Genomic DNA, 19,010 nt, shown 5'->3' on the forward strand with positions numbered 1-19,010 from the left:
CTGCCCCCAGCTCAATCTATCACTTGCTCTCCACCATCACTCACTTTAACCGGGCTGGGGCAGGGCATTGGGATGTGGGAGGGGGTGAGTGCTTTCGGGGGGGGGGGGATGTGGGGTTTGGAGTGCGGGAGGGGGCTCTGGGCTGGGGCCAAGGGGTTCAGAGTATGGGAAGGAGCTCAGCGCTGGGGCAGGGGGTTGGGGTGTGGGAAGGAGTGTGGGTTCTGGGAGAGAGTTTGGGTACGGGAGGGGCTCTGGGCTGAGGTGGGGGGTTGGGGGTGCAGGAGGGGGTGTGGGCTCTGGAGGGAGTTTGTGTGTGGGAGGGGACTCAGGGCTCGGGCAGGGGGTTGGGATGCGGGAACGGGTTCTGGGGGTGCTCTCTGGGTGGTGCTTACCTGAAGCGGCCGGCATGTTCGGCTCCTTAGGCAGAGGGGCCAGGGGGCTCTGCGTGCTGCCCGCAGGCGCCACCCCTGCAGCTCTCGTTGGCCACGGTTCCTTGCCAGTGGGATCTATGGACCTGGCACTTGGGGCGGGGGCAGCATGTGGTGTCCCTGTGGCCACCCTGTACCTAGGAGCTGGACATGCCGGCTGCTTCCGGGAGTTGCGTGGAGCCAGGGCAGACAGGGTGCCTGCCTTAGCCCCGTTGCGCTACCGATTGTGCTGACCGGAGCCACCAGAGTCCTTTTTCGACTGGAACTGGACGTCTGGCAACCCTATGTGTATCCCAGGGTAGGATTTAACCCTCAGTACACTTGCTGTATGCATATTTGTGCTGTAGAAATTGTTTCCTTAGTCAATATCTGATCATGTAGGCCTGACTCAGACAAAACTTACATATTCAATATGCATTACGCATAGGAATGACAGATCTATTAAAAGAATAAGTTTTATACACAACTACAAACTGTCTTACAGGTTGTAACTAGAGCTGAGTGAATTTGTTGCTGTTTTTTTGGTTCAGGGGTTAAGCTGAAATTTAAAAAAAAAACTGATTTTTTTTAAGGCAAATGAGAGAACTGAAAAAAATCATTTAGGGTCAAATAAAATCTTTTGTTTAAACCAAAATTATTTGTTTCCAGTTTTTTTGGGTGTTTTTCACTCTCTTTTGTTTTGTTTTTAAATTTAGCTAAATATCAAAATAAAAATACATTTTTAATATGAAAAGTCCAAACATTATTTTTCAAAATAGCCAAGACAAAAAACACTTCCAATTTTTCAAAATATATATTTTTAGGGCTGTCAAACGATTTTTAAAAATTGCAATTAATCACGAGATTATAAAAAATAGTCACAATTAATCACAGTTTTAATTGCACTGTATACAATAGTAGAATACCAATTCAAATTTATTATAAATATTTTTGGATTTTTTTTACATTTTCAAATATATTGATTTCAGTTATAACACAATACAAAGTGTACAGTGTTCACTTAATATTATTTTTATTACAAATATTTGCACTGTAAAAAAGAAATAGAAAAAACAGTATTTTTCAGTTTACCTTATACAAGTGCAATCTTTTTATTGTGTAAGTGCAATTTACAAATGTGGAATTATTTTTTCTTTTACATAATTGCACTCAAAAACAAAACAATGTAAAACTTTAGAGACTACAAGTCGAAGCATGAAGGGACATACAAATATTTAGCATATGTGGCATGTAAATACCTTGCAATGCCAGCTACAAGAATGCCATGTGCAACGCCTGTTCTCACTTTCAGGTGAGATTCTAAATAAGAAGTGGGTGGCATTATCTCCCATAAATGTGAACAAACTTGTTTGTCTTATAGATTGGCTGATCAAAAGTAGGACTAAGTGGACTTGTAGGCGCAAAAGTTTTACATTGTTTTACATAATCATAACTATTTTTTAAATCTAGTTAAATTATTTTGCGTTAATCACTTGTGTTAACTGTGATTAATTGACAGTTCTGATTTTTTTCCTCCTTTGGCCAAAACTATTGGCTGAATTGGCAGATAGTTTTGGTGCCCTAAAAAATGCATTTTTCAGCGAATTTACTATTCACCAAAAGCATTTCACCAAGCTCTAGTTGCGACATAATTGTACAAGTGCTATCCTAGTTTAATACTGATCTATTTTAAACACTTGTTCATTAATGTAATATTTTCTCTTTTCTTTTTATTACAATAAATAAAAGCTACTTCAGATGAAAACTTTCCAACCACAGAGGAAAATGAAACTATTCCTGACCAGACAAAGTTAGACCCAATGGAGGAGGTGGATCTCACACCTGGGGAAACAAAACCTAGTGAGAATCTTCCAGCAGAGGAGCCAGAAGTTTTGATTCCAGCACCAGCAGAATGTGTTAATTCTAACTATAAAAGAGTGGATCTGGAGGGCACTCAACCGCCGCCTGCGGGACCGGCAGAGGGCCCTGGGATACCGCCGCCTGCGGGACCGACAGAGGGCCCTGGGATACCGCCGCCTGCCGGACCGACAGAGGGCCCTGGGATACCGCCGCCTGCAGGACCGACAGAGGGCACTGGGATACTGCCGCCTGCCAGACCGGCAGAGGGCACTGGGATATCGCCGCCTGCCGGACCGGCAGAGGGAAGTGTCAGCCCTGTAACAGAAATCGTCAGGAAAGTACAAAGTAACGAAGACGACCAACTCATTGAGGGTAATATTTGTGCTTTTGCAGATTCAGGAGGCCAAATTCTGCCTTCAGAGACTTGTGTACAAGTCCTGTTGACTTCAGTCAATGTTGCACATGAGTGTGTGAGGGCAGAATTTAGTCCACAGAGTTCTGACACTGTATTATATGAAAGAATGTGGTTGGGAAAGCCTCATGCACAGAAGTCAAAATTGTAATAGCTGTAATAAAGCCTCTCAGCACTACCAGTTGTTGACTGTGCTACTTCATTTCACACTCTGTGTTTTCTGTGTAGATAAAACATCCCTTAGACTCTTCATTTAAGTGCTATGGGGTGTTTCTTTGTAAAGTATTATTGCTCAATATCCACAAATGCCATATCCATTTCACTACATAGCTGATGTAAATATTATTGTAGTGTTATCCTTGTGGGGGGAGTGGGATCTCAGCAAGCTATAGAAAGGAAGGGTCGTTCCATGTATAGTTTATTTGTAAAGCACTTATAGATTGCTGGATGCAGTTATTCTAGAAGTGTAAGTAACACGGGCATCAAGCTAACTGCATAGAAAGTCCTTTTACCTTGCAGGGAGTCAATGGGTCTCTTTGAGAGAGGGTAGCAGAAGTAGTCTTTGCTATGCTCTCAGTTATTATACTGTGGGGCATATTTCTCCCTGGTGTAACTCTATTGGAGTTACACCAGGGATGCATTTGGCCTTATAATACAGAGTTCTGCTTTCTATTGTGGTGGTGTTCTACCAATTCAAAAAAAAAAGAGAGACAAGGTGGGGGCGGGGGAATGGGCAGAAGGGCCATTTTACAGGGCTAGCTGCTAGAGAAGCAGAAAAACACAGGAGATATGAGTGTAAGAAAAGGAGGAGCGTGGGGTACGGTTTCTCAAAGAAGAGGAAAAGTAGATATCTGGGGAGAAAAATCATATCAGGGAGTGTGGGTGCCTAACAGAGAGTATTTGCAGTGCCTCACAAAGGTGGAATATGCATTGAGGGCCTGGGGACCTCATGGAAGGGGAGAGTGCAAGGTGAGGTAAGTTATCTCAGGAGAAAGCTGCTCAGTGAGTCAGAGATTCAAGGGAGTATTTACACATGAGGGCAGAGTATCCCGTGCATGGATTGGGTTTCTCACTGGCAGAGTAGCTTAAATTAGGGATCAGGTGTCGAATAATAAGTGGCAATTACTCATTAAAGAATCGGATGCTTCATGGAGAGGCGTTCCCTAGGGAAGCACAAATGGGTGGCACAAAAGGCATGTTCTCTGTAGGAGAGCATGCCACCAACAGCCTCTCCCACTGAACATTCCTGCTGAAGAGGCGGAAAGGTCACTTCTTCAAGCAGAACTTAATGGCACATGCAGTCACTTGGATACGTAGCGTCATCACCCATAAATATGTTGGCTGTCCTGAATCTATGTTGTGAACCTTACACCTCACATAGGAATATTTGAAGTACAGGTGCTGCCTTCTCCACTCTTATGTATTCTTGTTTAAGAGAATTTGGAGTCTATTTCTTCATGAGATGGTAATTTATCTCTATATGTGTTAAATTACTAGAATAAAATACTTGTGTTGCATAAAAGTTATATGGCTGACTTAGTTAGGTTGATTACTTGATTATTCCATTAACTGGCCCTTATTAGTTTACTGACATGATATTGGAAGCAGAACACCATCTAGTAATCCATGTAGCATGGATCCTGTATTGGGACATTTTTAAAATCAAGAAACTGATTGATTGTTTGAAGGACTGATATGGGGGTTATTTTGACCATCTATTCATTGTTGTTCCCCTTCATCTCAAAGCAGGATTCCTTTTTGGACAAACTCTGTGTACAGTTTTGCTGATGTCTGTCTCAAAATGGTACTCTTCCACATACTGTTAATTTGTGTGTGTGCTCGCACACGCACAGGGAGGAGGGTTCTTTCCATGTATTTTGTGATGATTGGGCTCCTCTATTTAATTACAGCATGGTTTTTTTTATTTTCTTACTTCACTGATACTACTAAGAGGGATGACAGTGAGTCAAATAATTAGTTTTATATTTCAACCGTAACTGGACGCTACCACTTTTTTTTATTTGTGTTGTTAACTTAAGGTTATATATTTATGATCTTGATAACAATATCTATATTAAAAGTTTATAGTAAAAATCATAGTTACCTAAGAAAACAAAACCAGTTTAAATATGACATCAAGCCTCAGGTCAGAGTGCTCTGAATAACAAGTGAAGCAGGAGCATTTTACCTCCACAATTGTAAGTTGCATTTGAACGTTTCTTATCTATTGATTCATTCAGTTGTTGATGTATTTCTGTGTCTGTAAAAGCTCTTGCAGGGCTGACAAAACCAGTCAGCCATGCAGAAAAGAGCTGAGGGCACTTAAGGGTTAAGGGTATCCTAATATGATATCCATGGTTACTGTTTCCAGGTGAGACGGGAGAAAAAGTGGAAACTGAGAAGCACAGTGAGCTAGTAAGTGAGGGGACTGAAACAAAAGAAGAAGAAGAAACAGGAGAAGCTGTGGATGCTACAGCAGCAACAGAGATAGGTATGTTGACAGAGAAGTGAAGGACCATGTGTGTTATCATTTAAGAGACAGAAAAGGTGTACAATGTTAATGTACATATCTTTCATTATCATTGCATTCTCAATTTGCAGCTGGTGCCTTCTGATTTTAACACGGGAGGCATAGTTATCTTAAAAGATGTTTTTTTGGGGGGCGGGTTTTGGTAGCAATCACATGTAAGTTGTGCGTTCTATCAGGTCTCATTTATATAATGTTCCTATAACCAGTAAATCATTCCCTATTTGGCAAAAATGGTAGACTTTCTCTAATGCACAGGCCTGGAAAATTAGATGTTTCATTAAGAGCATGAATCCCATAGTTACTATTTGCTAGACTTGTTCTTATGAATAGTTTATTATCACAACTCTGAGATTTCCTTTCCATGATGATCCGTCATTTTAGATCCTCCTGCTTTTTGTTATTAGCAGCTGAATTCAGCAACATAACACTAGGATAAGTGCAAATTCCAGAGTCAGTGCAATCATGTGGGTAAGTAGAAAGCATTAGCTGATGAGAGAGTGTTTAAAAACAAATAAATGAAAAATAATAAATGTAGGGAGATAAGAACATAACTCCTGAAGAATTTAACTTTACACTCATTTACACAAATTATACATCTTTAATTTCCATCATCGCACTGGCACTTCTTGGGAGTATTTCCTCCCCCTTGCTGTTAAACAGAGGGTCCCATATTAACTTTAATGGAAGCCGGTCACTTAAGGCCAGATTTTTAGAGGTATTTAAGTGCCTAAAGACCCAGATAGGCTCCTCATGGGGTTTTCAAAAGCACTTAGGTGCCTAACTGCCATTGATTTTTGAAAATCCCACTACATGCCTGTCTGTATCTTTAGGTGCTTAAATAACTTTAAAAATCTGGCTCTTAGGACCTGTTCCTGCAAACTCTTACTCCCACAAATAGCTATTAGTCAAATGAGTAGTCCTGATCATTCTGATTGGACTACTCACATGACTAAGAACTACTTGTTTAAGAGCTGATGGATCAAACCCTAAGACCTTAGGAATATGATAGTGAATTTCTCTAAAAACGGAAATCTATATGATCAAAAGGAGCCAGAGGACTCAGGAGTATACTGTGGAAAAGAAATAGCCATATGCACACTAGACAATAGATTACTCTTATTTTAAAGAGGATGATTCTTGAAACCTTTATTATGAGGTCTTTGACTGTTCAGCTGTAGGATATTGTAGAGAAACTCAAATTGTGGATATGTCCAGAATAAAGAATGAGTATTGAATAGTTTGGGAGGGTAGCTTCCTCTTGTGTACAAGCAATATCAATCTAAGGTACTTATATGCCCCCGGTACTGTATTACCTGAACATCTCACACTCTCCTTGCAATACTCCCGTGAGGCAGGGAAATACCATTATCTCTATTTTACAGATGAGGAACTGAAGCACAGAGAGACTAAGTGACCTTGTCCAAGGTCACATACACCTCTACCCCGATATAATGCGACCTGATATAACATGAATTTGGATATAATGCGGTAAAGCAGTGCTCCGGGGGGGCGGGGCTGCACACACCAGCAGATCAAAGCAAGCTCGATATAACGCGGTTTCACCTATAACGCGGTAAGATTTTTTGGCTCCCGAGGACAGCGTTCTATCGAGATAGAGGTGTACTAGGTGGTGCAGTAGGAAATTGGACTCAGATCTCCTGTGTCCTAGGTTAGCACCTTAACCACTGAACCATCCTTTCTCTGAGCAGAAAACCTATATTTTCAAGGTTCTTAGCTTCTTCAGATTCCAAGTACAAATACTAGCATGGCCTAGTCTTTCCCATAAAGCTAAAGCCACGTGATCCTCCAGGCACAGAGGAGGAAAACAATTCTGTTTACTTGTCTGCATATAGTTAAGACTTTAAATCTGGTTGTCTGATAAGAAAACAGGATTGCCTGAATTTGAGCTATAGTCTCATTCTCTCAATTAAATTAAAAATGTAATATAGTTGCTGCTGTGATTTTCCAGAGGTATTTCTCTCATTCTGCATGTCCTGGTTTGGACTACTGTGCCAGGGCTTCTCCTTTTTATTCTCTTTGTTTTAGCCTGTCTGGGTGTCACTAAACAGAACTGAGACCATGTAATAATTTATTTTAAATTCACATGAAAATTCTAGCACCTTAAATAATAATCTGGTTAATGTCAATCTGTCTTAAAATCTAGATCTGATCATGCAGAATAGCACTGGTCCAGTCTTCCCTATTGCTACCTGATGGTGCTGTTGAACGCTTATTGCGATAATGTCCAGGAATGTGTTGATTACTGGTCCCCCTTCAAGCCAATAGAGAGTAGCCTCTGTGGGCTGAATAAGATGTTACTCACAACTGCAGCAAGTTCTGGATCATGGTTTAACCATGTATGTGCATAGATTTGCTTCAGTTAAGTTCACTGTGACCATCTTGTACGTTGCAGTGTTATAGGATAATGAAAACAGCTTTTCACCAAGAGCGATAAATCCTGAAAGGCATGTACCATAGTGGTTAAGAAGTTTGGGTAAATGTGCGTAAACATTGCCATTTGTTGCAGATTTGATATTTAAGTGCTATTTGATATTTAAGTGCTGGCGACTTCCAGCATAGGGCACTCACTTCCCTTCACACCTGTGTAATGTGATCTAGTACATTGTCAGTTTGTACAATGCCATAACATGCCAATTCATTTTTTTTTAATAGCTAGGCCACTGTGTAGAACCAAAGCATTGAAACCATATATGTGGTGACTGCTGTAGTCTGGTGAATATGGCATCTGTGTTCAATGACAGCTTTGCCTCTAAAGATCCAGAAATGTTTTCTACTTCAAATATGTCATCTCTAAGGATATGTTTTTGGACAAAGTGGCCAGAAGTTGCCTTTCATGCTATGCATTTCAGCATAGCACTTAGCTTTTGCAAAGCCTCATTTTCATTGATGACAGTTCAATGAAGACCTCTGCTCAATGTGCAGCTACAGTCAAAAAAGCAAACAATATGTTAGGATGCATAAGGAATGCGATGATGAATAGTACAAAGAATATAATGCTGTTATATGAATCAGTGCATGGTGTGGCTTTATCTGGAATACTGTGTGTGGCACTGATCACCTCATTTCAACAAGGATATTGCAGAATCAGAGGGGATTCATAGAAGGGTGACAAGAATGATCAAGGGTATTGAAAAATCTCATATGAAGAGTTAAAAAAGATAGGGATTGTTACCTTAGGATATGAATAAGAGAGGATGTGATGAAAGTTTATAAAATAATGAGTGATCTAGAAAAGGTAGAGTGAGAACGTCTGTTTTCCCTCTCTCATAACACAAAACCAAGGGACTATTCCATGAAATTAAAAGATGGGAAATTCAAAACTTGTAAAAGGTAATACTTTGTTGTACAATGTGTAATTAAACTGTGGAACTCACTGCCACAGGAAGTCATTGAGACCAAGAATTTGGCAAGATTCAAAAAGAGATTAGACATTTATATGGCTATAATAAGCCAATGTCAGAGACACGATACTGGACTAGATGACCCTTGAGTCTGATGCAGTATGTGAATTCCTATGTTCCTCTGATAATTTTCGATAATTGCCTTCAGTTCTCTGGCTTGACTAGCAACCAGTATACAGGACCAATCCAATATCTCAAAGGCATTAGCAACATGTAGTCCCAATATACAGCAACGTCATGGATAGTTATTATGTCTTTAAAAATAAATTGTTTTTTAGAAAGATAGGGATAATTTTTTTTGGAGATCTAAAATAGCAAGCTCAGATTGTGGTTGGTGCAGTACACAACAGTGTACCCACATGGACTCCCCCTCGAGCTGCTCATTTGTGTGTGACGAGTGTCACTGGTTTGTTTATGGTCACTGGTTTGTTTATGGTCTATTTCATGCAGTGATCTAAAAGCACCTTTCACATACATGGTCTTTCCCAATCTTTGCAGGAGGGTATTTGCTAGTAACAGCAGCAGTGCAACTAAAATTGAGAATGTAGGTGTGACGGGTTCAGTCACAGAGACCCACTTGGGACTGTCACCTGATGTGCTGGAATTACCTCTGAGCCCATTTTTCCTGCCAGCTTGGGACTTCAGAACCCTGCCTTATTGAGCCAGACACGCTAGCCTGCTGCAACACAGACCCAGGTCTGGGCCACGCCCCCAAAGCTGCAAACTTTAACCAAAAATTGCTCAGCAGGTCTCCTATCTCCAGCACCCAGACACCCAGTTTCCAATGGGATCCAAACCCCAAATAAATCCATTTTGCTCTGTATAAAGCTTATACAGGGTAAACTCATAAATTGTCCGCCCTCTATAACACAGATAGAGAGATATGCACAGCTGTTTGCTCCCCCTGGTAATTAATCACTTACTCTGGGTTAATTAATAAACAAGTGAGTTTATTAAGTATAAAAAGTAGGATTAAAGTAATAACAGACAGAACAAAGTAAGTTACCAAGCAAAATAAAGCAAAAACATGCAAGTCTAAGCCTAATACATTAAGAAACTGATTACAGGTAAAATCTCACCCTCAGAGATATTCCAATAAGCTTCTTTCACAGTCTAGACTCCTTCCTAGTCTGGGCCCAATCCTTTCCCCTGGTACAGTCCTTGTTAGTTCAAGCAGACATCTTAGGTGGAATGCAGGGGTGTTCTCATGATTGGTGCCCCCTTTGTTCTGTTCCACCCCCTTTTATATCTTTGGCACAAGGTGGAAATCTTTTGTCTCTCTGGGTTCCCACCCCTCCTTCTAACTGGGAAAAGCACCAGGTTTAAGATGGATTCCTGTATCAGGTGACATGTTCACATGTCCTGTGAGATCCCAGCCTCCATTCTTCCAGGGCTGGCCCACACGCACCCACGAAGGTTTGCAAGTAAACGGACCATTTACAACCAATTGTCCTAGTCAATGGGAGCCATCAAGCTTCCAAACCACCATTAATGTCCCACACTTTGCCTATTTACAATAGGATCTCAGAGTTATACTTCATATTTCTAACTTCAGATACAAGAACGATACATACGTACAAATAGGAGGAATATATTCAGTAGATTATAAGCTTTGTAATGATACCTTACAAGAGACCTTTTGTATAAAGCATATTTGTTACATCATATTCACACCTATAAGCATATTTCCATAGAACATATGCAGTGCAGCATCACAGTAGGTACATGCACAAAGAGGAGGGGGGATGGAGGAGGTGGGGATTGCTGAGGTTGGATAGTGGTTTTCTCAGGCCCTCCCAAAAGATCCTTCCAAATATACTACCAAGGGGCAAACTATTCAGGACGTATTATTTAAAGGGGCTCTCAAGATGACAGTCTCCCTTTAATATATATTTTAATATTCAGTGCATCACAAGTTAACTTTTTTTTATATATCTATTTCAGAGGCAATGAATAACGAGGAATGAGAGTCAGGTCTATATGGACTTCCTCTTCTTGGTCCTATCAGCTGTTCAAATGAACATTCTTTAATCTAATGGCTTTTGGGGGGAAAACTATCAGGATTTTAAAAAAGCTTTTATGGACTTCGCTACAAGCATTAACAAAGGGCACCAAAAAAAAAAAAAAAAAAAATTAAGTATTTTTCCTGAAGTCAAGTTGCCAAGACTTCAACAAGTAATTGAAATGTATGAACTTTTTACTTATCTGCCATAGAGTGCCTTCTATACACTGCTAATAGATTGGAAAGAATTGTCATATAAAACAGTCTATCTGCTCAATCTTCATTTAAGAGTTTTCCAGGTTAAAATGAGTAACTTAAAATCAATCTGAGGGGCACTGTTATAATTGGTATCAACTAGCATTATACAGGATGCAAAAGATACAGTACAGGCGAGTCTCATCTTACGCTGGAGTTACGTTCCGCTGTCAGTGCGTAAAGCGAAAATCACGTATAGTCAAAATTACATGGAGTGTAATGGCAGGCAGAATCACCTGCACTACAGGTACAGTATTCAAATTGTTATTTTTCTCTTTTTTTGTTTTTGTTTTTTGCCGACCGCGCAAAGCTGAATTCGCGCATGTTAAATGCGCGTAAGATGAGACTCGCCTGTACTGCATGTTTTTTCAATGTTAGTGCTAGATTGAGATCAGAAACATAGGTCCAGTCCTGATCCCAAACCTTACACAGGTGAGTAGTTTCAATGAGTGCATGGATACTCATATTTATCAAGATGCTCTAGTGCGTAGATATGTACAGGATTAGGACCTGATAGCACCCATTTAACAGGACCTGGCTAGATGCAACAATCAGTTTTTCAAGAAGATAAAGAATACATAGCATGTGACACCATCTGATAACAAATGTCTTTTGGTGACTTTAAAAAAAAAGTTACCGATAGGATAGCAGTAGCACATACACTTGGTAACTATTGCAGTGGAAGAATTATTGCAGTGGAAGAAAGCATTTAAAATATTTTATATTTTATTATATATTTTATGCTCATAGTATCAGTCCTGGCACCCCTAAGGAAGTACAAAAAGAAACTTTGCAATTTCTAAAACTCAGATGGATACAAATTATTAATAAAATTACATATAGACACTGTATAGTTTCTAAAATAATGATAAAATAAAATAATTATAAACATTCTAGCCACATTTTCCTGATAGTGTTATCTTTAAAAAAAAAAATTATACTGTGTGGATTCTTACTTGGTTTACAACATGCTAAATACTGCTCCTGAAGCTGAAGTTGAACAATGAAGCCTTTCAACATAAACTTCCTGTGGAAACAAGCCTTGAAACAGCTGATTTCATGGATGTGATAGAGGATATATCTGTCCTGATACTGAACAGGAAGAAAGACACTACTGATTATCGCTGGGACTGTGTTGGCAAAACTCTTTGGCATAAGAAATCAGAGGACTGCAGTCGGGGAGGAAAGATGAGGTTTTTCAGAATGGGTGAGCACTTATTGGCTCCATTTAGGAGGTCTTCACATAAGTGTTAAAGATAAACACAATTTATAAACTACTTAGAGACAAAGTCTGCATTGTGTGTGCACATCTGACTCCAGCTGGCTTTGGTTTGTGTTAAATATTTAGATTTATTTCCATTGCCTTTTAATTTTTCACTTCAGCTAATATTGGTCATGTTTGCTGTGTTATTTCTTACAGTCTTCTATTTCTTAATGTCCTGTTCAGACTATTGAAATTAACTATGTTTTGATTAAGATAGGAAACACCACCAATTTTAGGTTGGAAATACCCATTTTCCTTATCTGCAGCCTACATGTTGTATCAAGTCACAGTTGTTTTATGGGGTTCTATGTTCTTTGCAATTCCATAGATGAAACAAATGTAATCAGTTAAATTTTCTACTGAATATGCTGCTGTTTTAAAAATACTGCAGCTTTTACAAAACTCAGCTAAAATGCATGTCTTTTTTTTTTTTTTTTTTAATTTCTGTGGTTCGATGTTGCTGGGGCCTTTTTACTAGTTCTCTAATATTGGACTAAAATCAAATCAAAGCAACTGCCCCTCGTTACTTTTTTCTGATACACAATTCCAATATTGGCACAGAAATATTAAACATTTTTAAGGATTTAAATATACTAATAGTAATTAATAGTAGGCATTCCAGTCAGCAAGACCAGAAATAGTAGCAGCAGCAGCTTCGTTAGCTTTTTAAATGTAACTTTATAAATAATTAAGATAACCTATAGACTGCACAATCTCATTACCATGGCACTAACTGCATATCAGTGGCCTCTTCAAAGAAACAAGTGAAAACATCCATATACGTCACACCACACAACTTTTTTGAAATCATTTAACAATTTTTAATTGGAAGAAAAAGGACTGTGAGTCTGCCAATGTCTCAGCAATACTTGCCTTCCTCAAACACAGTCACTTCCTTGTGTACTTCATGATTACAGTTAGCATAGATGTTACTTCATCCCATCCATTCTAAAAGCAGAAAAGCTTTTCTGATTGTATGTGGAAAACAATAAACTGCCACAAAAACTATTTTTACTGTCCAAATTACTCTATCGCTACCTCCAGAAATAAGACAAGCACTAACATTCTAGTGCTAGTAATGCCAATGTTCTGTAAGATACCAATGTATACACTGTTACCTTACAAGCATCTATGCACAGCTAAGGCCCAGAGGGCCAAATTATGTCCTGACATACACCTCTGCAATCACAGTGAAATCAAGGGGGTTGCTGAGGACAGATAATGGTTCTTGGATCAAATAGTAATTACACCATGTTAAAGGTTAATGTTCGTATTTGCTGGTGTGATATGTTTACAAGGCCTACCTACGGAATTATGCCTGTGCACCTTAAAGGAGATTTTTTTTTTTTTGTCCATTTCAGTCTGAAAAGCCATTTTCAGAAACATTTGTAGAAAGAGCTAGTGTCAGGTCCTTGGACTTGGCATAAAATTGACTCATGCTGATAGACAGATCTAATGAGTCCTATTCGCTCCAACCAAGGGTTTGTGTATCACTTCATGCCAGAGGGAATGAGGGTCAGGGACAGGTCAGCAAGGGTAACCTTAGGAATATCCACGTTCATGAGCAAGATCTGGTAGGAAGATTGTTCATTTAGCCTCTTCCTGGGTGTCCTTTATTGTTAAGTTTGGACCTTATCCACTATGTGTGCGCATGCATATACCATCTTAGGAACACAATGAGAATGTCCCTTGCTTACAGAACTATTTTGCAGTCTGCTTAGCCAGATTCGGATATTTCATATAATGTCTTTTCAAATAAATATGGTAGTTGCTGTTGATATCAAGAAGGGTGAGGTGTTCTAAGCCCGGGGTTCTCAAACTTCATTGCACCGCAATCCCTTTCTGACAAAAATTACTACACAACCCCTGGAGGGGGGACTGAAGCCTGAGCCCACCCGAGCCTGAGCTTCACTGCCCTGGGCAGGGGGTGCAAAGCCAAAGCCTGAAGGCTTCAGCCCCAGGAAGGGGGCCTATACCGCGAGCCCTGCTCCCCAGGGCTGAAGCCAAAGCCTGAGCCCTGCCGCCAGGGCTGAAGCCCTAAGACTTGGGCCTCAGGCCGTGGCGCTGAGACTTCGGCTTCAGCCCCGGGTCCCAGCAAGTCTGTTAGTCCTGGCGACCCCATTAAAACAGGGTTGTGACCCACTTTGCGGTCTGAACCTCAGTTTGAGAACCGCTGCTCTAAGCATATAGGTGCTCTCAGTTGAGGATTAGTTAGTAATTTTGACAAGGATGGTAGTTTTATGAAAGTTAGATTATGTATATGGATTTTTATTTCTGCTTTGTTCAAGCTCTAGGGAATTTAACTATTTGGGGGAAATATTAAAGAACACACTGTAGCAGAAACTTATTTAAAATTTGTTTTACCTTCAAATTAATTTATTAGATAAGTAGGCTTGGCAGAATTTGATTTTTTTTTTAAATATATATAATTTTGACATTTTATATTTTTATTGATTTTTAAATTTTCACAGTTGTGGAAAAATATGGGATGGGAGTATCACCTGATAGGGCGGGTCAGACAATAATTATTTAATGACAGTGGATGTTGATTCAAAAAGTTAAAGCTTTATAACTGTTAAAACACAATTTGTCAACGTCACAGGAAATCTCCTAAAATCAAACTCTAATAAGTTCCCATGTAGTATTTTTTTCTTACTTTGCCTATCTGTACATGTTCATTATCATTGATGGAAATATTTTCCCATCAGTTTCTGTGTGTACAGTGAAATTGACCTTTACTGACATTCACCAATAAAAATCTAATCCTCCCAATCTTATAGCTCAATCACATTTAAGCACTTTTTTAAAAAAAGATTTAACTAGTGTTAAAATGGTAAATGATGTGTTATAACTGCATATTGCAAACTGAATTGTTAATATTGTGCATGTTATGTCCCCAAACCAGGAATGCCCTTATGTAAGTGCTCAGCTTTAAACACATTAATAATAATCCCATTGAAATCAATATGACTATTCCTGTGTTTATGTACTTTGCTGGATTAAGGCCTAAAAATGACAAAATGATATACTTATGATACCCATTTTTCATACTGAAGAATTTTGGATTAAAACATAATAGAAGTGTTCTTGCTCTCTTTGCCTTCTGTAAAAATAAAATGAGGTGATGTTATGTATATTGTAATTTAATTTTAAAAATAAAATGTTTAAACACATTTAAGACTGTTTTTTGAAGAACTACTTTAATAGTAAATCAAAATCTTTATTTTAAATTAGATTTCTTTTGCTGTAGAGATACAAATTTGGGCCCTGAATTTGCAAGGAGTTCTGCAAAGCTAAACCTCTTTTGTGGGTTAAAAAAAAAAAAAAAAAGTTACTTTCAGCATTTGGATTTTTTTCCCCCAGACTTCCTGTAGAAATGGTAATTCACCAAGTACATAAAAATACTTAACACATTTCTTACAAAGGGTTTGACATGCATCATCACTGGCCTCTAGAGCATATTCTTTCATGCAGCTCCATCTTAAATTAAAACCTTAACCAGTATTTATATACAACCCGGAGGTACTTCACTGCAGCAGCAAGATATATGGGTGTTCTACCCTGGCACAGGGTAGGTAGTGCCTTGATGGTCAAACTGGTTTGGAATGTTGTGTTCAAAAATAAGAGCTAAGGGGCACACCGTGGTCCCAAAAAAACAAGATAAAAAGCTGAATGGTGAACTTTAGCCTTGGGTGATGTATAGAGTTAACTTGTAAACAGGTCTGCTATAAGCGTAGCTAGCTTTGGGGGTGTTGCTTGGAAGCACACCTACCGTGTAAGGTGAGTATGCTATGAGATAAAAATTCCTAAAGGAGGAGTATGTATCTCTCCTTTTCGTACTGTACTCTTTTGTCTTTAGGCAATAAAATTGGCTAAGTTTGGTTATTTTGTCTCTTGCACATTTTTTATAATGAACCACAAATGTAGTCAAACACTTGGCTACATTTTAAGCAATAGTCCAATATGATTTATTTTACTGATATAAAGTGCAGAGATGCAACATAACTGGATGAATGACAGTATCTAGTTACAGTCTGAATAGGGTATTTAAAGGTGTTAAAAAAAATCCCCCACTCCTAAAGAGCTGATCTTAGTTCAAAGCACTCTCAACAGCTGTACTGCCATCATAGTAAAATACACATGGAACCTAAGTAAATTCTTGCTGTCATATAGGATTATTTTCATTCACCCATTATGAGATAGAATAGAAGCTTTTTCTCAGTCTGAGCCTATAGCCATCAAAGCACTGTATGGGACAAGCATTTGTTTACATAAGATTGCTTACACCTGCCATTTTCTCAGGGCTACCATATTCCTTTCAGTTCTCCCTTGGAAAGCCTTTATGTACATAGACTCATAGAAATGTAGGACTGGTGGAAGGGACGTCAAGAGGTCATTAAGTTCAGCTCTCTGCAGAGGCAGGACTTAGTAAGCCTAGACCAACCCTGACAGATGTTTGTCCAACCTGTTCTTTAAAACCTCCAATGATTGGGATTAGATTACCATAGAATTATAAAATAAATCAATTGGAATATTAATATTGTACTTACATTTCAATGTATAGTATATAGAGGAGTATAAACAAGTCATTGTCTGTATGAAATTTTAGTTTGGACTGACTTCCCAAGTGCTTTTTATGTAGTCCGTTGTAAAACTAGACAAACATCTGAATGAGTTGATGTATCCCCGGAAGACCTCTGTGCATAGGTGCCAACCTTCCCTGGCGCCGATGGGTGCTCACGTCCCCCCGGCCCTGGCCATGCCCTGACTCCACCCTTGCCCCTCCCCTTCCCCAGAGACATCACCCTAACTCCACCCCTACCCTATTGGACCCCTTCCCCAAATCCCTGCCCTGGCCCCACCTCTTCCCCGAGTGCGCCGCGTTTCCCCTCTACCCCCCTCCCAGCACTTGCCACGCAAAACAGCTGATTCGTGCTGCAAGCACTGGGAGCTAGGTGGAAAAAGCGGGCACGCAGCACGCTCAGGGGAGGAGGTGGAGGCAGAGCAGAGGCGGAGGTGAGCTGGGGCAGGGCAGGGAGCTGCCGGTGGGTGTTAAGCACTCACCAATTTTTCCCCATAGGTGCTCCAGCCCCGGAGCACCCATGGAGTCAGCACCTATGCCTCTGTGTACCCCCTGGTTGAGAACCAGTGGGATATAGTATTGTTTGTTTAATTGTTCCAGTATCTTTTCATTTATTGAAGTTATGCTGATTGGTCTGTAATTCTCTGGGTTCCCTGGTTCCCGCTTTAAAGATAAATACTCGTTGGGACCTCACCTGTCCTCCATGAGTTCTTGAAGATAATTGCCAGTGGTTCTGAGAGTGCTTAAACTTACCTCATGGTACTTAAGGAACAAGTTAAAGTCAGCTGGGCCTAATGAAATGCATCTAACTTATCTAAACATACTTTAACCAGTTCTTTCCCTATTTTGGCTTGCATTCCTCCCCCCTTGTTTAATATTAATTGTATTGAGTATCTGGTCACCATTAACCTTTTTAAGTGAAGATGGTAGCAAAACAGGCATTAAACTTCTCAGCCTTCCTGATGTAATCACTTATTAGCTCTCCTTCCCATTAAGTTGAGGACCTACACTTTCTTTCATCTTTCTCTTGCTCCTAATGTATTTATAGACCCTCTTCTTCTTGCCTTTTATATCCCTTGCTAGGTGTAACTCACTTTGTGCCTAAGCCTTTCTGATTTCATCCTTACATACGTGTGCCTTCTTTCATGCTCTTAGCAAGTTGTCTGTTTCCACTTCTTGTGGGATTCATTCTGATTTTCAGGTCATTAAAGAGCTCCTGCCAGAGCCATACTGACCTCTTACTATTCTTCCTACCTTTCATTTGCACTGAGATTATTAAAGGCACAGCTACAAACTATGAGAAACTGCCAGCTCTCCTGGACTCCTTTAGCGGTTAGATTTTCTTTTCATGAGCCCTTACTTATCTGTTCTCTGAGTTTGTTATAGTTGGCTTTTTTTGGAATCCATTGTCCTTATTCTGCTGCTCTCTCTCTTTTCCTTAAATCATGGTTTCCCTGAAATCATTTCATGGTGACTTTCACCTAAAGTACCTTCTACTTTTAGAGTTACAACCAATTTTCCCTAGTGGTTAGAATCAAGTCTAAAATGGCTGTCCCCCTGGCTACTTCCTCCACTTTTTGAAACAAAATTGTCCCCAATACGTTCCAAGAACTTACGGGAAATGTTGTTTTGCCATATTGCTTTTCCAACAGATACCTGGGTAGTTAAAATTCCTCATTAGTAGCAGGTCTTGTGTTTTGGATATTTATGTTCTAGAAATGCCTCATTCTCTTCCAGAGTTGATGGTCTATGGTAAACCCCACCATGACCAATCCCTACCAATCCCATTTCCCCCCCACCTTTTTTCTTTACCCAGCAACTTTAAACTGGGCTGCCACTCACCTCCTTTTGGATCTCAGAATAAATGTACATATTCATGATGTATAATGCAATACACAGGCATCAGCTTCCTCCAGGCCTGGAGGTGCTCAACTCCAACCCCCTCCTCACCTGCACCCCTTTCCCCAAGTCCCTGCCTGACTCCTTCCTCCAAGTTCCCACTCCACCTGTTCCCACCCCATCCCCACTCCTCCCCCAGTACCTCCTGCATGCTGTGGAACAGCTGATCATGGCAGGCATGAGGTGCTGGGAGGGAGGGGGAATAGTTGATCAGCAGGGGCACTGGTGGATAGGAGGTGCTAGGGGGGGAGGAGAGCTGGCTGCCAGTGGGTGATAAGCACTTCCCTTTTCCCCCCTTGAACAAGCTCTACCCTTTCATACCAATAGTCCAATCATGAGATTTCTCTCTCGCTGTTGCCAATTACTTTTATTACTAC

General features: G+C 40.0%; 1 protein-coding gene across 1 annotated transcript in view; it reads left to right on the top strand.

Moving 5' to 3' along the window:
- The window catches only part of ERICH5 (glutamate rich 5), a 24,230-nt gene extending 10,147 nt beyond the window's left edge, over positions 1-14,083 (top strand). The window contains exons 2-4 of the mRNA XM_034763353.1: positions 2,157-2,639; positions 5,051-5,170; positions 10,576-14,083. Of these exons, the coding sequence (XP_034619244.1) occupies positions 2,157-2,639; positions 5,051-5,170; positions 10,576-10,598 (626 nt within the window). The 3' untranslated portion in view covers positions 10,599-14,083. The remainder of the gene's footprint in view (positions 1-2,156; positions 2,640-5,050; positions 5,171-10,575) is intronic.
- The last annotated feature ends 4,927 nt before the right edge of the window (positions 14,084-19,010 follow it).

This window comes from Trachemys scripta, chromosome 2, assembly GCF_013100865.1.
Source record: "Trachemys scripta elegans isolate TJP31775 chromosome 2, CAS_Tse_1.0, whole genome shotgun sequence".
In the NCBI taxonomy this organism is placed as follows: domain Eukaryota; kingdom Metazoa; phylum Chordata; order Testudines; family Emydidae; genus Trachemys; species Trachemys scripta.